The sequence below is a fragment of the Cololabis saira genome, chromosome 11, assembly GCF_033807715.1.
Source record: "Cololabis saira isolate AMF1-May2022 chromosome 11, fColSai1.1, whole genome shotgun sequence".
NCBI lineage: Eukaryota > Metazoa > Chordata > Actinopteri > Beloniformes > Belonidae > Cololabis > Cololabis saira.
Window position 1 is genome coordinate 43,130,818 of NC_084597.1, and position 25,295 is coordinate 43,156,112.

At 43.5% G+C, this 25,295-nt stretch overlaps 1 protein-coding gene across 2 annotated transcripts in view; it reads right to left on the minus strand.

The window, feature by feature from the left end:
* Positions 1 to 24,868, minus strand: part of xpo7 (exportin 7) — a 71,447-nt gene extending 46,579 nt beyond the window's left edge. For both annotated transcript variants that reach the window (XM_061734566.1, XM_061734565.1), the window contains exon 1: positions 24,788 to 24,868. In XM_061734566.1, coding sequence (XP_061590550.1) covers positions 24,788 to 24,820 — 33 coding nt within the window. In that variant the 5' untranslated portion in view covers positions 24,821 to 24,868. The remainder of the gene's footprint in view (positions 1 to 24,787) is intronic.
* Positions 24,869 to 25,295: the final 427 nt, after the last annotated feature.

The window sequence follows — 25,295 nt, forward strand, 5'->3', positions numbered from 1 at the left end:
TTTAAAAAAAAATAAATACATTTATGTGCGCCTTATGGTCGCGAAAATACGGTATTCTTTTGGCAGCAGAAGCAGTGCTGAGAACAAATGCTCCTGTTGAGTAGTTGTTTTCCTTCAAAAAAGAAAGATTTTACCACTGATCAATATATCGGTAATTATTTTGTCAATAGAGAAACTACATTTGTCCCACAGACCACTAAATTGACTTAAAGCGCTCCTGGATAGAATGATCTTTGTGTTTTTTAAGTCTGCATGTGTAGAACAACAACAACAACAAAAAAAAAAAAAAACACACTGAGGAAGATTTAATGATAAAAACAAGCAAAAGACTGGAGGAGGCAGAGTTAATTCATCTCATGCAAGTGACAGCTGAGAAGGGCGGGGGGGGGGTCTCTCCTATAAACGCCACCCAGCAACAAAAATATCCAATCAAGCCCTGATCCGAACAAGACCCGCGACACCTGTTGTTAAGACATTGGGCGCTTTAATCACAACTGACTTTTCTGTCATTCTTCCGTGATCGTGTTCCTCCTCCTCCTCATCCTCCTCCTGTTCCTCCTCCTCCTGTTCCTCCGCCTCCTCAAACAACAGTCGTCTTTGTCTGAACTTCACTACAGCAGATTATTGATGGCAGCTGGTAGCAGGTACGATTTGCTGGGACTTGGACTCTTGTTCTCTTACATACTGAATATAGTTTCTGTAAATTATTAAAAACTTCAATAGAACTTTACCAAGTTTAACCTTCATCACATCACTATGACTCAACTCTACAACTCCAACTTCTTGTCCATACATCTTTAAAGGTGGAGACGAACATCAAGCTGGAGACGTCATAAAAGAAGTTCAGAAACCACAGAGATGTCACGGCTGCCTCCACTTCTTTTATACTGATGATAATGGTTTGTGTTTGAAGAAGAATGTCTAGAGCCACACACATACATACATATACATACATACACACATATATATATATATATATATATATATATATATATATATATATATATATATATATATATATATATATATATATACATACATTTTAATATATAATCAATTTAATATATAACATATGGTTGTATGGTTGCAATGTTTGACAGAACAGCAATAAGAACAAATAGAAAGGGCAGATGTATATCCGTTTTAGGAGTAAAACTGTGGAACTCATTACATAACGACCTTAAACTAGCAAACTCAATAAAAGCATACAAGATATTAGTGCTGGGCGGTATGACCAAAAATTTATATCACAGTATTTTTCAAAATTATATCGTTTCACGGTATATCCCTTTTTTTTTTCATGAACAACTGGGTGTTAACCACTTTTTGTAATGATTTGGAAAGGAATTGCCGCAGTAAATTGGCTTAGAATGGCCTATTTTACTGTCATGAGGAGCAAATATTGTAGAAAAACATTAATGTCCACACTAGTATAAATACAGGTTTGCATGGCCTCACAAAATGATGCCGTTTACAATGAGGTGGCGGCACTTATGATTCTAATGTAGGGCTGAACGATTTTTGAAAATAATCTAATTGCGATTTTTTTCATCAATATTACGATTGCGATTTAATATGCGATTATTTTTTTTCAAGGTCCTGTTCTCATGTATTTTTCAACTACACAAGCAAAAAATCAGTCTGTTTCAAGTAGATTTTCACTTGAAATAAGTAGAAAAATCTGCCAGTGGAACAAGATATTTTTGCTTGTAATAAGAAGATAAATCTTGTCCCACTGGCAGATTTTCCTACTTATTTCAAGTGAAAATTTACTTGAAACAGGTGAAAATGGTCAAACAAGTTATTTCTCTGGTGTTATTTTTCTGGTGATGACTCTAAATGTTGAAATAGCCGTAAAACCACATTCATTGATGAAATGGTTTTTCAACCTTTTTCAAAAAGGTTTTTACCTGCCATTGTTTATGTAATAACTGCTCGGGGGTCATGTTCTGGGTATGGGTCTCTGTAAAGCGTCTAGAGACAACTCTGTTGTATTAGACGCTATATAAATAAAATTGAATTGAATTGAATTGAAAATGACATAAGGGATGGAAAGGGGGGATGGCAGTTTTACAGGGGGGGTGATTTGGACCGTTTTTATTTCAGGGGGCGGGGGGTGCCATCACATCACCCCTCATCCCCCCTCAACTCGAGTACTGCTCACACGGAACTCAGAACTTCTTCATAAATAACTCAAAAATCCCAGAGAGAAAAAAAACCACCAGCAAGCTAACAAACAAACCAATAAAGCTCTCAGAGTTAACAAAACGAACCAGCAATGAACAACTCGCAGCCCCGCTGTTTTAACCTCTCCTCCTGATGAGCTGACGGGCTGCAGGTGTGGTTTAAGGCTGATTTATGGTTCCGCGTTACACCAACGCAGGACCTACGCCGTGGGTTACGCGACCTACGGCGTACCCTACGGCGAAAGCTCTGCGTCGATTTAGCGCGGAACCATAAATCAGGCTTCACAGCGCGACTCACTGTGCGCCCGGCTCGTACTCCTCGCCGCGCGCAGCTCCTCGCCGACTCCGCGCTCATATATTTAATAAATTTATAAAGCCCATATATTTATAAAGCCTCACTTGGTCGAGCCCTAACACTGAGGCCATGGTAGATTTAGATTACACGCGGACACGCGGCACTGTTGACTTTTCCCTGCAGGCTCTGCTCACTGCTCACTGGCTAAACAGTCCCCTCACAAACAGTGTCCAGCGGCGCTACGTTCTGCCGCGCCGCGCAGCGTTCCCAACGTTGTGTACGCTACTCACCGGTATTACGGTATATGAAAAATTCATATCATAAGAAAAATAAACACCGGTATTCTTACAGTTATTTAAGCTATTATTATTATTATCTTTATTATCATCATTATTGTTATTATTATTATTATTACTATTATTTTGTGTAGACTTATGATACTTCATTTGTTCTTTTTGTATAATCTAATCTGTTAAAAGGTGGGCAAGATAAGCTTTATGCTTCAAGCCCAGACCTTTTCGGTTCGGCAGTTTCTCCAAATATCTGACTGGCATTGCTTTGTCTTTGTTTTGTAAAGACCTTGTTTGAGGTTCTTTTCCATGTCATTGATTTCCATCTGGTCGCTAGACTACATCCCTATCCCGCAGTGTTTTTTTTTTTGTCCCCCCGCTCCCTCCCGCAGCAAAATTCAAACCGCCCGATCCCGCAAGATTTGCGTTGGGCCCCCGGCGGGACCCAATCCCAATGCAGCCCTCTACCTCCAACTTCCACAAAAGGAGCTGGGAACTTTCAGTCGCAACGGTCTTGCAGCCATTTAGTACGGGTGCAACGATACACTAATCTCACAATACGATACACGATATTGAGGTCACGATAACGATACGATACTTTAGCAGTATTTTTTTAACAACCTTGAATGAGAAACATATGACTGGAAAAAAAAATGTATTTGAAAGACACAAAATACAAAAAATACTGTGCGTTTGCCCTATTGTTACAGTTTGTAATGCTTTATAACTGTTTAAGTTTTAAAGAGAAAGCCAGGCCAACCATTTTCCACAAACTGAACTAAAAGTAAATGTCAGGTTTGCATTATGCGTCTTCAGTTTCATACAAGTAACAATATTTTGCCACAAACTGAATAGTTTCTCTCATGTATGACTTGACTTTTTTATTTTTCAGAAATGTAACAACTAACATTAAATAAATAAACTATGAAAAGTCTCAAACTCAAAATGGAACATGACTGTTATTTAGCTCCTGCCAGAGCTCAGAGCTTCAGCCACATGCTCCCAGCCTGAGGCCGTAAGGTGAACCCCGTTATCGTTTCATCCTCCCCCCTTTGGGGACGACACAATCTTTACATCATAAAAAAGATTGATTCATGCTCACCTTAGAGGTAAAAGTTCAGAGCTCAAAACCTCGCAAGAGTCCCATGATCGGGACCGCAACACGGTACTAGTTTCTTCTGAGCGGAGTAAGATTTTGGTCCGCGGGTCGAGGCGCGGTCGTCACGTGATCCCGCTGCACCAATAGGATGTTACTAGTAAACACAATATATTAATATTAATAACTCAATATCGCGCTACAGTTTGTCACCTCCACGACACTTATCGTGACGTTTTTGTATCGCAAAATTTCGTGGCACGATATATTGTTACACACCTACCATTCAGACACTAGCACACCACAAACTATCTTCAGATGCAATTCAACAAGCTTCTTCAACAGATCACAACCAAGTAAAAGTCCCCATCCAGAATCCAGAATGATACTGATAAGCCTGTTTTGTGATCACCATGTTGGAGTGAATGATGGAAAACCAGCACCCATCTTCCCGTCCTGTCATGAAATTAATAATGGAATTAGAGCATCCAGATACACAACCAGACGTGTGATCACCTGAGTATACACATATACGATTGTCCATTTCACTTTTTCCTTTCTGCTTCAGCTGATCAACCACTTAGCAAAGTATCAACGGCTCAGGTAACAAACAAAAACACATGTGGTTCTCTTCTTCATTCAGGAAACCAAGGATTTACAAGATGGAAGTTAAGGAAAAAATGACTGTTGTCTGTCTGATTCTCAGTCTGAGAATCTTTTTTTAAATCTGACTGAGTAAATCCAAAAACAGAAACTGTGGCTGCTGCCAACAAAAGATAAAAACTTTTATCCGTAGCAAATGTCTCCTTTCAACAACAGCCTTCTTCTTTGCTGAATTGAGGACAATTGGATAATGTAAAATAAAAAGAGAGTATGTCCTAAAGTTGACAGAAATGTAAAAACATTCTCCTTGTTTTGCTTCTTAATAGTGAATGTTGTAAATAGTGTGTCAGGTGATCGAGGAACTGAAGCTCGCAAAGGAAAGACAAAACGCCTTTGGGGATTAAAGAAGTATTTCGAATTGAATTTGCAGGATTGATTTATTCACCAAAAGCATCAGTAAAATCATCAGTGCTGTAAGAGATAAAGTCCTGACAGTTAGAGGTGTTGAACAGCTGTTTGTATCCAGCTGTGTGCATATCACTTATCTCCCCCACACCCGCCAAAGCAGCAGCGTTAACTGATCGACCAGATCCCGTCAACAACTACCGTGTTCTTTCTTCCAGCAGAAATGCTGGATGCTGGTTAAAAACCTAGAAATATCACAAACAGAGAAGAGCTGCTGTTCCTTATGTCATCAATGTTGTTTCAAATTTTAAAAGCAATTACTTTAAGGCACCCCCGAAAGATAATTTCAGTTAATTCAATAGTGTTTCTTGTTATAAATTACCACATGCATTGGATTCAGCTCTGATTCCCAGGGGACACTGGCCGCTGTATACCTGTCGACTTACAACTAGGGCTGGGCGATATGGCCTTTTATTAATATCTCGATATTTTTAGGCCATGTCACGATACACGATATATATCTCGATATTTTGCCTTAGCCTTGAATTAACACTTTGATGCCTACAATCACACCAGTATGATGATTCTATATGTCTACATTAAAACATTCTTGTTCATACTGCATTAATATATGCTCATTTTAAACTTTCATGCAAAAAGGGGGAATAAGTCAAATTTACCAAAACTGTATTTATTAAACAGTTACTAAGCAGTGAGTGGTTCAAACATAAAAAGTGTCATTTCAAAACAGAAAGTGCACGTTGCATCTCTGACTCCCCGTCTGAAGAACATCTGCTAAGAACATGTTCTGGTCCTGGTTTTACCTGGTTTTACCTGGTTTTACCTGGTTCTACCTGTTTCTACCTGGTTTTACCAGGTTTTACCAGGTTTTATCTGGTTTTATCTGGTTTTATCTGGTTTTATCTGGTTTTATCTGGTTTTATCTGGTTTTACCTGGTTCTACCAGGATGAGCAGCTCTGAGCAGGAGGGCTTTTAGAGCATCTTTATATTCAGACTAATGTAGGTGCAGGGACTGCAATGTTTCATCCTCTCCTCCTTTACTTTGCATCACTTTCACTTATTGTTAGAAATATGACGTCATATAGTCTTGTTTGACTTTGTGTCAATGATAGTGATTGATTTCATGTGGCCACATCTCAGCAACACTAGGTGACGTTTCTCAGCGCTGGAAGAGAAAAGCCTGAATTATGGTTCTGCGTTAAATCGACGCAGAACCTACGGCGTAGGTTACGCGGCGATGCGCACTTACGCCGTATGCTCTGCGTTGGTGTAACGCGGGACCATAAATCAGCCTAAAGGCTCGGCTGCGCGTGTCGCGCTGAGCGGCTCCTCAGCTCTCCAGAGAGCCGTTTGCGTCGTGCGAGGAGAAAACATCCCCTCCCGTCTTTACTAAACCGGTTAGCTTTTTTAAAGAGTCCGCCGCGCGTAGCAGCCGCGCAGATGAGCTCACAGCGCAAACAGGACGAGTTTGGGAAAGTTAAAGTTAAGTTAAAGCGGGGTGGAAGTGAGCGGCGGTCCCGGACAGCAGCGCTGACACCAGCAGCTGGTGGGGGGCCAATGATAATGCACACACGACAACACGTGACTGACGTGTGAAACAGGGTGCGCTTGTTTTATGTCTCAGAGAAGGAGAGACGCGTTCTATAATACATCCATGGAGAGACGAGACAAGAGAGTGAGAAAAGTCTGTCATTTAATGCCCGCGGGTAAAAGCAAAATGCGTGAAAATTTATACTCGTGCACGAATATGCACGATAGAGTCATTTTGTACATCGCACAGAGTAGAAGCCGAGATACATCGGCTATCCTCGATATATCGCCCAGCCCTACTTACAACCAATAAAAGAAAATGTTCTTTTCATAAGATGATTTGAAACGTGAGTCAAACGTGGTCATTCTGTCCAATTTCCACCCTGAAAATCGTCTTTGCAGAAGAGTAGGGACGCCAGTGAATGACTGTTGTTGGTTTTACAGTGGCAACATATTAATATCAAACCAGGGTTGTCCAAAAACACGTCCTGTATGTTTTAGACCAGTGGTTGCCAACCCGTCGATCGACCAGACTTTCTGTACCAGGGTCGCTACATTGTTGCGATCCTAGGTCAGGAAAGACGAGACGTTAGCTTGCTTATTGAGTGGTTTATTCGGCCGTAGCCTACGTCAAAACAACAGTCAGCACCTCTTAACATGCTTCTCCATCTATTAATTAATTACTATTAATTAATTAATAGATGCTATTAATTGCATTTGCGATAATATCGCAATGTGATAAAACGAGATTTTCTAACCGCAAAGGCTGCGATTTGACCAGTCAGGTGATCTGGTCACATGATCTGGTCAGGTAATGTGCGAGTGAGCAGAGCGGGAAGAGCAGAGCCGGCAGGGGGAAAAAGTCCCTAAAAAAGTCAACCTAAATCTACCATGGCCTCAGTGTTAGGGCTCGGCCAGGCGGGGCTTTCTAAATATATGGGCTTTCTAAATGTATTAAATATATGAGCGGAGTCGGCGTGGCGAGGAACTGTGCGCGCCGGCGGACAGTGAAGGCTCATTTATTGTTCCGCGTTAAATCGACGCAGAGCCTACGCCGTAGGCTCTGCGTTGGTGTAACGCGGAACCATAAATCAGCCATGAGGCGCTGTGAGCCTGAACCTGCAGCTCGTCAGCTCATCAGGATGAGAGCTTAAACAGCGGGGCTGCCAGTTGTTCATTGCTGGTTCGTTTTGTTAACTCTATAAGCTTTGTTGGTTTGTTTGTTAGTTTGCTGGTGGTGTTTTCTCCCTGTGATATTTGAGTTATTTGTGAAGAAGTTCTGAGTTCCCTGTGAAGACGTTTTTTTTTTGTTCCCTGTGGGAGTTTTTCAGACTGATTTATTAAATTTATTTTATTTATTAAATCGCAATCGCAATATTGAGGAAAAAAAAAAAAATCGCAATTATTTTCAAAAATCATTCAGCCCTACTCCAATCACAGGCACGCTCATGTGCACCCCCCACCCTCATAGGTAGCTACGATGACTGACAGGCTTCACAGCTACACAGTTCATGAGACATTCACTGACCTCCTGAACCCAGTAATTACAATAACCAGTCTTCTTATCTAGAACAACTTCTTCGGGTAAACACATTAACACTTATAACATAACAGATTTGTTGACTTGCTGCCTGGGATAAAGGCGTTTCTGTCGAAAAGGAACGAGAAGCACGAGGAATATCAGATGATGCATGGCTACTGGACCTGGGGTTTCTGAAAGACCTAACAGCAAAACTGAGCTCCCTCAACATTGAGCTCCAGGGAAAAGGCCGGCACCTGTCCCTCATGATAAGCTCAGTGAATGCGTTCAAGGCCAAACTCTGTGTCTGGACCACGCATCTTAAGAAAGGGAGGCTGACATACTTTACCAGCCTGGAGAAAATGTCACATTCCATCAAAGACAATTATGATTGTCACCCTGAGCATTACAGTGTGCACCTGGACAAACTGGCAGCAGAGTTTAATCAACGTTTCTGTGAGTTAGACGTCATGGAGGATATTGCTGCATTTATTACAAACCCATTCCTGCCTATTGATACAGAGGAGGTTGCAGCGAAATTCCAGAAAGCATTTGCTTTGTCAGGTGAAGTGGACATGCAGATGGTTGAACTGCAAAATTACATAGAGCTGAAAGCCAGGTCAAGGGACAGTGATCTTTGAGGACTTATCAGCAGTTCCCTCTCCTCAGCGCATGTACACTAAAAGTAAGTGCCTACTTTGGATCGACTTACCCCTGTGAAATGGCATTTTCACAGATGAAAATCACCAAATCCAAGTAAAGGAGCCAGCTTACAGACACCTCACAGACTGCCTCAGACTGGCTGTCTGTGCTTATGAGCCGAACTACAAGGCACTCACAGACAGTGTTCAGTCACAGCCATCACTGACTTGAGTCCCATGACTTCAGATGGCATTGTGATCCAGCTGAACTGCACTTACATTAGTTGCACTGACTGAGAATTTTGTCAGTGTCATGTTGTAACGTCAGTTGATAAATATAGCACTTTAGTTCAGCCAGCCTGTCCATTACAAATGTGTTTTTTATTTTTCACATTGTGTACGGTTTAGTAGTGCTGGGCGGTATACCGGTTCATACCGAATACCGGTGTTTATTTTTCTTATGATATGAATTTTTCATATACCGTAATACCGGTGAGTAGCGTACACAACGTTGGGAACGCTGCGCGGCGCGGCGGAACGTAGCGCCGCTGGACCCTGTTTGTGAGGGGACTGTTTAGCGAGTGAGCAGTGAGCAGAGCTGGCAGGGAAAAGTCAACAGTGCCGCGTGTCCGCGTGTAACCTAAATCTACCATGGCCTCAGCGTTAGGGCTCGGCCAAGTGAGGCTTTATAAATATATGGCTTTATAAATTTATTAAATATATGAGCGCGGAGTCGGCGAGGAGCTGCGCGCGGCGAGGAGTACGAGCCGGGCGCACAGTTAGTCGCGCTGTGAAGCCTGATTTATGGTTCCGCATTAAATCGACGCAGAGCTTTCGCCGTAGGTGGCGTAACCCACGGCGTAGGGCCTGCGCTGGTGTAACGCGGAACCATAAATCAGCCTTAAACCACACCTGCAGCCCGTCAGCTCATCAGGAAGAGGTTAAAACAGCGGCTGCCAGTTGTTCATTGCTGGTTCGTTTTCTTAACTCTGAGAGCTTTATTGGTTTGTTTGTTAGTTTGCTGGTGTTTTTTTTTTCTCTCTGGGATTTTTGAGTTATTTATGAAGAAGTTCTGAGTTCCCTCTGAGCAGTACTCGAGTTGAGGGGGGATGAGGGGTGATGTGATGGCACCCTCCTCCCTGAAATAAAAACGGTCAAAATCATCCCCCCTGTAAAACTGCCATCCCCCCTTTCCATCCCTTATGTCATTTCATCAATGAATGTGGTTTTACTGCTATTTCAACATTTAGAGTCATCACCAGAAAAATAACTTATTTGACCATTTTCACCTGTTTCAAGTAAATTTTCACTTGAAATAAGCAGGAAAATCTGCCAGTGGGACAAGATTTATCTTCTTATTACAAGCAAAAAAATCTTGTTCCACTGGCAGATTTTTCTACTTATTTCAAGTGAAAATCTACTTGAAAACAGACTGATTTATTGCTTGTGTAGTTGAAAAAATACATGAGAACAGGACCTTGAAAAAAATAATCGCATATTAAATCGCAATCGCAATATTGATGAAAAAAATTGCAATTAGATTATTTTCAAAAATCGTTCAGCCCTACATTAGAATCATAAGTGCCGCCACCTCATTGTAAACGGCATCAATTTGTGAGGCCATGCAAACCTGTATTTATACTAGTGTGGACATTAATGTTTTTCTACATTATTTCGTCCTCATTACAGTAAAATAGGCCATTCTAAGTCAATTTACTGCAGCAATTCCTTTCCAAATCATTAGAAAATGTGGTTAACACCCAGTTGTGCATGAAAAAAAAAAAACCGTGATATACCGTGAAACCGATATAATTTTGAAAAATACAGTGATATACATTTTTGGTTATCCCGCCCAGCACTACGGTTTACACATCATTTTCTTGAATTTGTCAATATCATTATGTAAGTTGTAAGTACAGTCTGGACAGTCTTTTTCTCTCAATGCCTCAATAGGTAGATCTTGCTTGTCACAGAGGCCTTGGGCTTCAAAAGGTTGGTGACCACTGTTTTAGACGTTTCCCTGCTTCAACACGACTATTTCAAAGGAACGTTTCATTAACAGACCCTGATGCCAAGCTGATGATGATCAATTTATCTAAATTAGGTGTGTCGACGGAGTGAAACACCTTAAACATGCGGGTCTCAAGGGCTGGAATTGGATGACTGTCTTAAGCCGGGTTCACAGTGTGCAATTTTTGAGATCTCAGGCGAACAATGCACAATCGTGGGAAAAAATCATGGTCGTACATCATCACAGTGCGACAGGAGCACAGATGAAAGACGGATCCTTCTTGCGAAAAAGACAGACATCAGCGCCTGAAATCCTTCGCCTCAATGTCAACGTCTTATAAATCATTTCAAGTCATGAAAAAGCATCTTGAAATGACGCTTTAATATGACGTCCGAATTTGGTCTCATGACAATCATGACCAGGAAAAAAAAAAAAAAACCTCTCCATGGGAAATTATTTTTGAAGCATTTTCAAGACACAAAAAGTGGTCCATTTTCACTGCTCTGGATGCTGATGATGCAAACAACATCCCACTGTATCAGATCTAGACTACGACACAAGGGGGCATCAGCGTACGGTCTGTACACACTGGTCAGGACGTCTCACCCAAGATTAAGCAGATACAAGTTGTACAGCGAGATATACAGATCTTACAGCCCCGCCCCGTTGTGATTGGTTCGGTACGTTGCGTACTGCTGGAAAGGGCTGTGAGTGCGAAGTGTACTTGACCCTTCCCACCATGTGTGACTTTGACCCACTGTAGACGCCGATTCAGTTCATTAGCACAACTGCTGTGGTCCGATATAGGCGATAAAATCAAACATTTAAAACCAGTAACTGCACCTGCTCACTCCATGATCCACCTTGAGCAGGGATCCTTTCTGACAACGTTCATACAATCTGGTTTCAATTAAAACTAAAATGGACTAACATGGACGTAGCCCGAAATGAACAGACCAGCTAATCTGCTTAAAAGGAGGGTTATATGACTTTCAAAAAAAAACTCAGATCTGGAAATAAGACTGAACAGCAACCACTGTCTACATCTTTCAGGATGGAAATTAGACTGAATCAAATTATCATTATAAAATTATTTAAATTTTTGTTTATCAGCCATTGATATATTTCCGATCCCCTCCCCAAAAAAAGAAAGACATTTCAGGCCTTTTTTTATAAGAACTATAGTCAATTGCACACAGTAACATAAAACTTAGTGCATTTCTATGAAGTTAATAAAAAAAAAAGTTAATTATTAGATACACAGACCCACTGACGTTGAGTTCTGATCCAACTCACATACACACCTCTCGAAGACTGGTAATAGTTCTGATTCCCATCGAGTATTTTCAATAAAAGTGCAAAAAAAAAAAAAGCTGAAAAAATAAACATCTAAATGGAAATAAGATAGATGCAATCACGCTTCAAGTGAATGGTTATTGAAATGACAACACCTCTTCATTATCCCAATCAATGAATCATCTCAGCATCGGTCCACAACACCGATATTGGATTCATTTTAGTTTTAAAATGTATTAAAACGCCTTAATGCAAGTCAAATTTAACTAACCGGAGCTTCTCATAGCCAGATTAACACCTCCAGTTGATGAGGTTGTTTGTTGAGCTAATCCCTCTGTCCATATGTTTGACTGGATTGCAACTGGCAAACGCATTCATGCCTCCCAGTTCCCACCACGGGCTTTGACAAATCGCCAACCAACCAACTTCCCGGTTGAGTCTCAAGAAGGATTTGTTGCAGTTCCAGCTGCAAAAGTGAGTCAATCTCCATCGACCTCCATGTTAAGATGCCCGACTTCAAAGCAGAACTAAACATATTTACGGCCTGGTTCAAAACACTGTTTTGTTCTCAACTGTTTTATTTCACACCCTTGAGAACTTTGCAGAGGGTTCATTTTCTTTGTAACATATCAGAATTCATTTAAAGCAATACATTTATTTCTAATATGATTGATTGGCAATTGGGCCAGCTAATGGCTAGTCGTTATCACTTCCTCAACCATCATCGTGTTACCAAACTTACTGAAGCAAAAAAGCAGTTTGCAGTATCCGTCGGATAAAACCAGCCGTAATTTTGTATTTCTTCATCACGTCAACATGTGAAATTATATATAAAAGTCCCCGTGCAGTGCTGCAGCATTTGAGGTGGGCATCGGCTGAAAGAGCTGGTAGCCAGTGTTGACTTTGATTGACATACAGTCATCATGTTCCCGTCAGCTTCCCAGGCAACATGGTGCTCAGTACAAAGAAAATGTGGCTTCAAAGTAGTGCTGGGCGGTATACCGGTTCATACCGAATACCGGTGTTTATTTTTCTTATGATATGAATTTTTCATATACCGTAATACCGGTGAGCATGTACAGTAGCGTACACATCGTTGGGAACGCCGCGCGGCGGAACGTAGCGCCGCTGGACACTGTTTGTGAGGGGACTGTTTAGCAGTAGTGATGAACCGATTGTTCGGTAACCGAAATTGTTCGGCCGAAAATGGCAAAAAAACACGTTCGGTGTTCGGTGGAATAAGTGGGGGAAAAAAACGAACAATTAATAACGGCGTTGTAATATAAGGAAATAGACTCCGCTCCCGTACCGGTTGCGCACCACAAACATAAATCGTTGGCCAACCAAGAAGTAACCACATAAGAATTTTACCTAACATTCACCAGGAGGTGGAACCAAAACTCCAAAATCATTACTGTAAGCCCAAATAAAGCTCAACTGGGTGTTGGAAATTTATTTTCAATTTTCTTATTCCCCGACACTTTCAGGCCAAGATTGGTGGTGCCTCAGTTCAACAGCCAACAGTTTCGCAATCCTTCGCAAAGGGTGTCACCTATGCTCCTACCTCCAAACAAGCCCAGGATTTAAATACAGCTGTGGCCTATTTCATGTATAAAGACATTTGAAACGTTATTACCCAAAAGGGAAATCCTGCTGTGGATGATTAACACAGAAGTGATTTTTGTTTAATTCCAATGGGATTATTGTCATTAATGTTGTACTTTTTGGTTACTTTTCTTTGTTGATAATATTTGGCATGGAAAATAAATGACATTTAAAGATCTATAAGGAGTGTTCATGTGATTTTACACATTCATAGTGTGAAATTAATTAATACATAATAATCGTGATAATCGTTAAATCGTGATTATTTCTCTGACAATAATCGTACCAAGAAAATCTGTCATCGTTACATCCCTAGTCGGCGCTGATCAGAAATCAGCTTTTTTCTCGACAGCCACCAGGTTTATGAACATCTGCACCTCAGAGTTGGATCACCAAACAGACGTTTTTGCTGTATAATAAAATCGCCGCGAGCCGCGAGTCGCCTCGCGCTGACTCCCGCTTCCTGATTCAAACGTTTGACGGCCCCGCCCCCCGACCAATCAGAGGCGTGGAGGGTGATGACGGCCCCGCCCCCCGACCAATCAGAGGCGTGGAGGGTGGTGACCTCAGAAATAGTCCCTGCTCAGCCCGCTATAGAACCTCGCTGAAATGGTTACAGAAAAAGGTATCGGCTTGGAGCGGCTCTACCCGTCTCAGCCCTAATGCAAAAGCGCAAAACGGGTAGAACCGAGCTAAGGTGATACTAGTGCAAAAGCGGCACTTAATAGGCCATTCTAAGCCAATTTACTGCAGCAATTCCTTTCCAAAATCATTAGAAAATGTGGTTAACACCCAGTTGTGCATGAAAAAAAAAAATACAGTGATATACCATGAAACCCATATAATTTTGAAAAATACCGTGATATAAATTTTTGGTCATACCGCCCAGCACTATTTCAAAGGCATTCTTCAGAAACCCGTGGGTCACGTGGCTGCTGCCTCATCCATTGTTTTGTTCAGTCCAGGGCTTTGACCCAGAAGTAACAGAAGAAGCCAACATGAAGAAAAAGAAAACACTAAAGCATGCAAGAAGTCGGAAATATACTCGGTCGGCAATCACGCAACCAAACACTAGGCAGCGATGTGGCTTTTTCCTGCAGCAATGGAGTGCTGAGTTTCCCTTTGCTTCCTTCTTTCATGCATCTCAGAAAACAGAGCAAATAACACTCATCTAGTCTGAGTTGGAGCTGATAAATGTTGAGCATCAGTAACTTACTGCATTAAAGCAATCTATCCATCTTGCTTGAAGTAGTGGTTGTAGTAGCAGAAACTACATTGCAGGAACTAAAATTGCTACAAAGTGTGTAAGGTCCACTTAACACATTTAGTTGCAGTTCCTGGGCTGGTGCATGTCAAGATTAAGGCCAGGCGAGTGTAACTCGTAGAAGCATAAGCCACCTGTACGCCTGACTACTTCCCCATTCTGTTGCCAGCTAAACCAAGTATTTATCTGTTGTTTTGGTAGAATAGGCCAATTCTAGAAAGCCTCTAATCAAAGAGGCTCAGAGCAGGCATGTTGCCACATATCCTGGCAGTCTGACATGCTTTGGTCAGTAAATCAATTCTTCCTGGATGACTGAATACAAAAAAAAAAGAAAAAAGAATGGACTAACCGAGCGATGACTGTAGCTTGATTAAACTGTGAATGTAAACGTGAGTTTAAGATAGCAGAGGCTGCAGGGTGGGTGCTTTGACAGCTTTCTTTTTTTAGCCTTTGTTAACTTCACAACTCTGAGCAGGTTCAGCAGCGTGAAACCACTTTTAGTGCTGGATCAAAAAAGTTAAGCCTGTTTTGCTTTATGATTCATTTTATCCTAAACCGGTTGGACACGCGCTACTTGGTATCCTGTATGCCGCATGAAAAACTCACATCTTGGACATAATGAACAGAGAAAATAATGCACCTGTCAATACTCTATATCCATTTATATCTCCCACCCCCTTCATGAGACTGTCAGAGCCCTTGAGAGCTCCATCAGCAACCGGCTTCGTCACCCGCAATGCATCACTGAGAGGCACCGCAGGTCCTTCCTCCCTGCTGCCAACAGGCTCCACAACCTGAGGGGTATTCCAGAAAGCAGGTTCAACATACTCTGAATCTAAACCTGAACTCTAAGTTGATAGGAAACTTGATAGGAGTTTTCCGTTCCAGATCAGGATCAGCATATGAGTTAGTTCAATCAACTCTGAGTTTGTTAACCTTGAGTTAAGGGCGAGCGTGAAGAAAATAAAAAGCCATCATCAATGGAGCCCTGATACAACGATTCACCATGGCAACCAGCGACAACAAAAGATCCACATACTTCACGCCACTGGAGTTAGAAGTGCTAATACGAGAGTATTGCGAGTATGAGAACATATTTCGGGAAAAAAAAGCAACACAGCTGCAGCAGCAAAGGAGAGACAATTGGCGTGGGAGAAAGTTGCTGCCCGAGTCACTGTCAGATCAGGGGCGTAAATTGGGTATAGCAAGGTACGGCAGCCGCCACACCTCGGCTTCAGGGGAAAATGTAAATGTTTTTTTTTATACATTTATGGAATTACTCTGTCTCTATTTGTATTGATTTATTCTATTACTTAATATAAAATAACTACAAATGCATATCAAAACAACATGATGGATTTCACTAGGTATTATCTTTCACTTCTCACACTTGTACACCCCCCATATCTTGAAATTTGATGTCCCAGCGTCCCTGACGACAGTGGTCGCTATCAATCTCGTTTTTAGCGCGCTCTGCAGTGTTACTAACTTACAAAAATGAAAAGGAAGCAGACAACCACGCAATTTAAAAAAAAAGAAAGAAGGCAAGTGATGGGTCCAATGTTGCCCCAGCAGCAGAAGATATTAAGGAGGCTGTAGCCACTGATGGATTAATTATGTAAGTTCATTTTAAGGTAAGATATCAAATCACCCTACCCTCTTATAAATCTGTTTACGGGAAATATTTGACTTTTTTTTACTCTCTCTCTCTGTCTCTCTTCTGCTCCCTCCCTCTCCTTTTTGCATTTGGACTTTAACTGTTTGAAGTTAAACTGGGATGTCCCATGAGTTAAATTGCGTTTGTCAGATACGCATTTTCTGCCCTCTAACTATGCCGCTTGCTGTCCGTGGTGCAGAAAACAGATGCGTATTGCGTAAAGGCCCATTGGCTGAATTGATGCCACTGAGGGAGGAGACAGAGAGAAACTCAGGCTTTATTGAAGAAAACCTGCTAGCGAGCAGGTTAGGTTCACAGGGTCAGTTGCCGTAGTAACTGACTCAAAGTTTGAGTAACATCGCTTTCTGGAACTGAAAACTCTGAGTTTGTTAACCCTGAGATGAGGGAAACCCGGAGTTTTCACAAAACCCACTTTCTGGATTACCCCCCTGGCCTGCTCACAGTAGCAACGGACAATAATAATAACATGTGCAATATCTGTCTGTCTACCTCACACACATCCTACCTGCTCTTTTTGCACTGTTATTTTTCTAACTACCGTATTTTCGCGACCATAAGGCGCACATAAATTATTATTTTTTTTTTTTTATTTAAATGTGCCGGGCGCCTTATGAAATGGTGCGCCGTGTCTATTACCGTATTTTCGCGACCATAAGCGCAACTTTTTTTTTTTTTTTTTTTTTTAAATGTGCCGGGCGCCTTAAGAAACGGTGCGCCGTGTCTATTACCTGAATTACGGTAATGTAAGGCCGGCCATGAGAACGGTAAAGGGAGAAGGGGGCGGGTGAAGCTGAATGAGACCATCCACTGAGCTGTTTAATGCGAAACAGAAGATGAAAACTTTTAAGGATTTGCTTGATGTGTAAAGTGAAATAAAATAAAATCAAACTAAGTTTTGCTCCCGCTCTATTTAAATAAGCACACTTGTTCTGCAGCGCGCGTGTGTTTTGCATGTCGGAACCGGTGACTTTCCCCGGTTAAAGCAGCGGCTGGAGCAGCGCGGTGATGGGCGCTGCTGCAACCCGACTTCCTGGTTCCCCAAGCGGTCCAATCGACCTGGTTCCCGGCCGCTTTGCGAGCAGAGATTTCTGGGGTCTGTCTCAGGTCTGATCAGCTTCACCCTCCGAAATTTGCAGCCAAATCTGTCGGTTACAAACCCGGTACCGGACCCCGACATGCGCGGGTGTGTATTCGCGGCGACACACACAGATTCTCATTTATGTAGCGCTTGACTGGCGCAGCTGATGGACAGAAACCTATGGTGATTTTTAAAAGAAAAACTTTGCATAAGACGTTTCCAGCCGGAGTCATTATAAGGACGAATGGAAAGGGGGGGCTGGATGAAGGGATGATGATGATCAGGTGGCTGAGACAGGTCTGGAAATTCGGACTGGAGCTCCTGTCGGATACAAACCCCGGTACCGGCTCCCCGACAGCGCGTGTGTGAGCGGGTCCAGCGCGGGGGAGCAGACGGGGAGCGGACCCGGGACCAGCGCGGAGCGGGACCCGGGACGCGGGACGCGGGACCCGGGACGCGGGACGCGGGACCCGGGACGCGGGACCCGGGACCGGCGCGGTCGGGATCCGCAGCACAACGCAGCACAACGGGTTATGAAACGTTTATTTTCTTACCTTTATTTATTCAGGGGTCTGTCCCAGGTCGGAACAACTTCACCCTGCGAGATTTTCAGGCAAATCTGTCGGTTTGATCTCTGGTAGCCTAACCAAGATGCAGAGGATGCGCTCAGGAGCCGCCAGGCTCCCGCCGCGGGTTTGCCGGGCCAGGGCGCACCATCCCCGGGGCAGATCCGGCCGAAATGCCGCTGGTCTTTCCCCGGGAGCCCCTGCTCCCATACAGGTGGGTGGCTTCGGTCCCAGCCGGTCCGAACAGGTCACATTCCCGGTTAAAGCCGCTGTGACGCGCGCTGCTCCACCCCGCTGGGGAGAGACGGGCTCTGCGCGGTGGAGGATCCGCACAACGGGGTATGAAAAGTTTATTTACTGTTGTGCAGAAAGTGTCTGACACCGAGGAAATTCGGACTGGCGCAGCTGAATTAGTGGAGCTCTTTAATTCAGAAACAGAGGTTTTGCTCCTGCTCTATTTTTTAAATAAGCGCTTGTGTGCTTGTGTGTGCGTTCTGCATGTGTGTGCGTTCTGCAGCGGGGGTGTGTGTTTTCCGGCCGGCGTGTTTTGCGGCACGCGTGTGTGCAGCTCTGCTCTGTAGACTGCGCCTTTTGGGTCGGTGCGCCATATGTATGTTTTAAATCTAAAAATGACACACAAAAATGAGGGTGCGCCTTTCCACACGGTGCGCCGAATGGTCGCGAAAATACGGTACCTGAATTACGGTAATGTAAGGCCGGCCACCATGAGAACGGTAAAAAGAGAAGGGGGCGGGTGAAACCCCCGTGAGTTGCAGTTTGAATGAGACCATCCACTGAGCTGTTTAATGCGGAAACAGAAGATGAAGACTTTTAAGGATTTGCTTGATGTGTAAAGTGAAATAAAATACAATCAAACTAAGTTTTGCTCCCGCTCAATTTAAATAAGCACACTTGTGTGTGTGGGTTGAAGCCGCGGTGATGCGCGGTGATGCGCGCTGCTCCAGCCCGACTTCCTGGTTCCCCAAGCGGGGTCCGATCGACCTGGTTCCCGCCCGCTTTGGGAGCAGGGATTTCTGGGGTTCGTCCCAGGTCGGACCAGCTTCCCCCTCCGAGATTTTCAGCGAAATCTGTCGGTTACAAACCCGGTACCGGATCTCCGACATGCGCGCGTGTGTCGCGGCGCGAAACACACACATTCTCATTTATGTGGTGCTTGCCTGCCACGCTGATGGACAGAAACTATATGGTGATTTTTAAAAGAAAAACTTTGCATAAGACGTTTCCAGCCGGAGTCATTATGGGATGAAGGGATGATGATCAAGTGGCTGAGACAGGTCTGGAAATTCGGACTGGCGCAGCTGAATTAGCGGAGCGGAGCTCCTGTCGGAAACAAACCTGGTACCGACATGCGCGTGTGTGTGTGTGAGCGGGACCCGGGACGCGGGACCCGGGACCCGGGACGCGGGACCAGCGCGGGGGAGCAGGACCCGGGACCCGGGACCGCCGCGGTCGGGATCCGCAGCACAACAGGGTATGAAAAGTTTATTTACTCTTGTGCTTGCCTGCCACGCTGATGGACAGAAACTGCCGGCTATGGTGATTTTTAAAAGAAAAACGTTGCCTAAAGAGACTTTTCCAGCCAGAGTGAAATGAAAAGGGCTGGATGGATGAGGAGATGATTGGGTGGCTGAGACAGGTTTATGTGCGGCGACCCGGTGGTTTTTTTTAATTCTTTAATGCGGAAACAGAAGATGAACCTTTGAAGGGTTTGATTGATGTGAAAAGTGAAATAAAATATCAAACTAAGTTTTGCTCCTGCTCTACTTTTAAATAAGCACTCTTGTGTGTGTGTTCTGCAGCGCGTGTGTGTGTGTTTTGCAGCGCACGTGTGTGCAGCTCCGTGTCTGTAGACGGCGCCTTTTGGGTCGGTGCGCCGTATGTGTGTTTTAAAACCAAAAATGACACACAAAACTGAGGGTGCGCCTTTTCACACGGTGCGCCGTATGGTCGTGAAAATACAGTACTTTTATTTCCATTGCAATGTATATACGGTCTATATTTTGTAACTATATATTTTTACTTTTTTACCCCTCCCCTGCATGTGTGTGTTAAGTGTACTGCTGCTGAACAATGTGAGTTTCCCCATTGAGGGAGAAATAAAGGATAATCTAATCTATTGTGTTACTGAACATTTACAGTGATCAAACGAAGACATTTTCAGTGTTATGCATCATGCATTTTCTGAGTTTGAGAAAAAAACTAATCGACAGATCCGATCACCGGCTGATGGATCGTTGCATCTTCAAAAATAACCACATGATGGATCGATTTTCTATATTCTTTTAGTTCTTTCAGAGCTAGGTCGTTGTTATACTCGACGTGAAGTTAGATTGACTGTAGGCAGTACAAATGAAGAGAAAAAAAAGTGTGTTTTGAGAGTTTGTTTTTCTAGTCGGACATCCTCTCTGAGGTTATTCGCTCCCCTCCGGGTTCAGGTTAGGCTTGCCACCCGTCCCTTGAAATACGGAATTGTTCCGTAATTGGGAATTAAAAGTTGCGTTCCGTATTGAACCAATACAGACACATATGATGCTCTTATGCAGCTCTTATCAGAGCTCATATGCTCTTCTTCTAATGTATATGTCATAATATACAGGTGAAGGTTAGAAAATTTGAATATATTGCAAAACTTAATTCGTAGTAAATTCAACTTAAGGTGAAATATTATTTCCCACTACATACAAAGTGAGATATTTCAAGCTTTTATTTGTTATAATTTTGGCGATTATGGCTCACAGTTTATGAAAACCCCAAATAAAAAATCTCAAAAAATTAGAATATATTATGAAATCAATAAACAATTCACATATCTTGATTTGCCTGTAATGAGACTATGTAATATACAGTGTTTCCCCTACCATTGTATAGGCCTGGCGGGGCCTCCAGGCCAACGAGACCCCCCGCCAGGCCTAAGAAAAAATGTAATATGCCAAAAATAAGTGACGTATCCATTCATTCATAAATCAATGATCATTTACGTTTAGGAGCGCCTCTGCGGAGCGCTGTTCTGCAACGTGAGTCGACCTGCTTCGTTGCCTAGTAACGATGCGAGTACCGCTGCTGAGAGCGCGGGAATATTATTATACATTATGGGATGTATAGAGTTTTAGCTAGTCAACTATAGCGCCGTCAAAAAAAAAAGAAAGAATATCGCGGGCGACAGACAACATGATATAAAGAAATGTTTCTGCCAGACTCCGGAGCCACGGAAAATAGATGAAGGGAGAGTAACAAGAGGCAACAGAGGAAAAAATGACAGGTGAGACGGGAGAAAGAGGGGAAGATTGCAGTGGAGAGGGGGGCTGCTCAATTACCCTTAAGGCTGAATTATGGTTCCGCGTTAAATCGACGCAGCCTACGCCGTAGCTCACGACGCAGTGTAGGCGGTGACGCGCGATGTACGGTGCGTGTCGCCGCGTACACAACGCTGTAGGCTCTGCATTGGTGTAACGCGGAACCATAAATCAGCCTTTACCGTCGCTGACACTGGTCCGACTACCGACCCACGTCTGACTGGTGACCCAGTAAAAAACAACGCATCTAAACACAGAACATCTGGCTGGGATCCCGAATGGCTTAATAACCATAAATACAGCCCTTGGTTGTACCACACCCCCCATGGTAAATTTCCAATTTGTTGTTTAGCTTACATTTTTGTTCTGATTGAGCTTCTTTTTTTGATAAGCAATAATGATGAAAACAACACAGACAATAGATTGTCTTTCCACTAGAACCACTAAAGGTTCATTTTTTCCCCAGGCATTGTCAAATGCATGTAACTCTGTTATAACAAAACGGGGAAAAAAAATCTTCTACAATGTTTAAATTATAACTGATATAATCTCAATTTTGAATAGGGATGTTTTGTCACATATGCCGTCAGCACAAGCAGCCCGTTAAAAGAGGACCATCCCACAGGGTTTTTATAGAGATCCCTCTGAAATGTATAGAAAAGATGTGCTCAATGCTCATATGGGTCAGACCAGCACACTGCAGCCTTTCAGGCCCTGCAACTCTGGTTAAAGGTTAGATTAAGCCTAATGATTTCATTGAAGTGATATCATTCAGCAATATAGGCCTACAATGATTTTTAATGTAAAACTTTGTTATATTGCTGCATGTCACATGTCCAATATGCCGTCCCATGCGCCTCGTCTGTTTAGGGTTTTTTCGGTGGGTACCACCGGGCCTGAAAAAAATTCTAGGGGAAACACTGATATACATATATTAGTTTCACCTTTTAAGTTGAATTATTGAAATAAATTAACGTTTACACCATATTCTTCACCTGTAGGCTATATTCTACATCTTGGCTGATGGACATACGTAGCATAGGAGGATATTTCAGTTGCTGGTATCAGGGGTGTCGGACTCCAGTCCTCGAGGGCCGGTGTCCTGCAGGTTTTAGATGTTTCCCTGCTTCATTGCACCATGATACAAGTGACTGTGTCATCAACAGAACTATCCAGACTTTGATGACAAGCTGGTGACGATGATTAATTAGAATCAGGTGTGTTAAAGCAGTGAAACATCTAAACATGCAGGACACCGGCCCTTCTGGGATTCAGATTGTCACCTGTGGTCTATACCAGTGTTTCCCAACCCTGGTCCTCGAGGCACCCCTGTCCTGCATGTTTTAGATGTTTCCCTGCACCAACACACCTGATTCTAATTAATGGTCCTAATTAGCTTGTCACCAAGGTTTGCACAGCTCTGTTGATGACACACGTACTTTTATCACGGTGTGCTGAAGCAGGGAAACATCTAAAACATGCAGGATAGGGGTGCCTCGAGGACCAGGGTTGGGAAACACTGGTCTATACAGTCATGCAAGTTCAATGCTATTAAAGCACTTTAAATCAAAGCATTTTGTTTTTTCATATAAAATAAATACATTTCTATGCATTTTAGTTTTGGGGATATCCCTTTTTTAGGCGCCTGTGCTGCTGAAATCGGGGTGTCCCTTATTTGTATTTGTGAAAGGTGGCAGCCCTAAGTTGAGGTAACTCACATGAATAAAATGATGAATAAACAGCACCACATGCGTTCTGGACTACAACAACTACGCTTGCCACCCGTCCCATGAAATACGGAATTGTTCCGTAATTGTGAATTAAAAGTTGCGTTCCGTATTGAACCAATACAGACACATATTATGCCCTTATTTATGTCATAATACACAGGTGAAGGTCGGAAAAATTTAATATATTGCAAAACTTAATTCGTACTAAATTCAACTTAAGGTGAAACAAACATATTATTTCCCACTACATGCAAAGTGAGATATTTCAAGCCTTTATTTGTTATAATTTTGGTGATTATGGCTCACAGTTTGTGAAAACCCCAAATAAAAAAAATCAAAAAAAAATAGAATATATTATGAAATCAATAAACAATTCAATCATCAAAATTATAACAAATAAAGGCTTAACATATCTTGCTTTGCATGTAATGAGACTATGTAATGTACATGTATTAGTTTCACCTTTTAAGTTGAATTATTGAAATAAGTTAACTTTTACACCATATTCTTCACCTGTAGGCTATATTCTACATCTTGGCTGATGGACATACATAGAACAGGAGGATATTTCAGTTGGCTGTCTGTACAGTCATGCAAGTTCAATGCTATTAAAGCACTTTAAATCAAAGCATTATGTTTTTTCATATAAAATAAACACATTTCTATGCATCTTGTAAGTTTTGGGGATGTCCATTTTTGGCGGCTGCGCTGCTGAAATCGGGGCGTCCCTTATTAGTGTTAGTGAAAGGTGTCAGCCCTAAGCTCAGGTACCACATGAATAAACTGATGAATAAACAGCAGACATGTGTTGTGGACCACAACAACACTCCCAATAACCCGAGCAGACCCGCGGCAGCAGACCGGTACCGGGGGAAACGACCGTCCGGGGGCAGAAACAGAGTAAAGCCTGAAACTGTGTCGGTTCTTCCCCCACACGTGTGTCCGACTCTCGCCCCGGGTCGAGCGGGAATCACCGCGGCGGCTCCGGCTCCGGGGGCTCCGGCAGCTCCGGGGCCGGAGGGGACACCAGGGCCGCCGGGGCCGGAGCCGGAGCCCATTTCCCCCGGTAAACAGTTAACTGGAACCGAGTCCTGTTTTTCAAAAACGGACTCGGGCGGGAGAAGTGACGCTACCGTTAGCCGCGTAAAAGGCTGATTTATGGTTCTGCGTTAAATCGATGCGGAGCCTGCGCCGTAGGGTACGCGGCGACGCACACCGTACGGTGTGCGTCGCCGCGTACCCTACGGCGTAAGGTACGCGTCGATTTAACGCAGGACCATAATTCAGGCTTTAGCCGCGACAACATGAGCAGCGTGTTAATGCGCCGGAATCGAACCCGCAGCCTTGCGGAGGGGACACCGGGACACCGGGACGCACCGGCCTGGGAGCCGGGGCCGTAGCCCCCCCCCCGGGGCTCATGCAGCTCCGCGGCTAAGCGGCGCAGCTAAAGCGCGGTGACAGCGAAGGCCACGAGAAAAGCCTCGGCCTCCTCCTGCTTTCTTTACCCGGCTGCGGCGCGCCGCCGCCGGCCACCGGCCACCGCCGCAGCCCGGGGGCACCCCGGACGAGCGGCCCCCCCACCCCGGATCCGCGCTCAGACCCGTCCCCCGGGCTCCTCCGCCGACTGTGGGTAACAAAAACATGAAAGCTCTGCTTACCTGCACATGATCCGCCATTTTTCTCCATTTCATGCACCTCTCACTCCCCCGCTTATGGGTCTCCCGCGGCGGCAGCAGCGCCCCCTCTGGTCGGGGCGCGGAGCTGCAGGCGCTGCCGCTTCACTACGACCCAAACAACTGACGCAACACCGGCCGCCAATGGAACAACAACAGCGACCAATGGGCCAAATGTAGTCTCTTACTGGAATAACTTCACTTCAGATCAGGGCCGGGCGATATATCGAGATTTTAATATATATCGATATATTTCCAAACGCGATATGAAACGAGATAATATCGTTTATATCGATATAGCTTATTTTGCGATAAATTGACTGTACATCAACACTGACCCCTCTCGCTGGTAAAAAAGTACCTTTGTGACCAAACTTGCTTATGATTTTTGAAAATATCCATGTCTGTAGATGATATTTTGGTATGATAACCTTCCTGAGTGGCAGCTGGATCATAGTTATCAGCTCATGAAGTTACCACCCCCTTCAGGTTC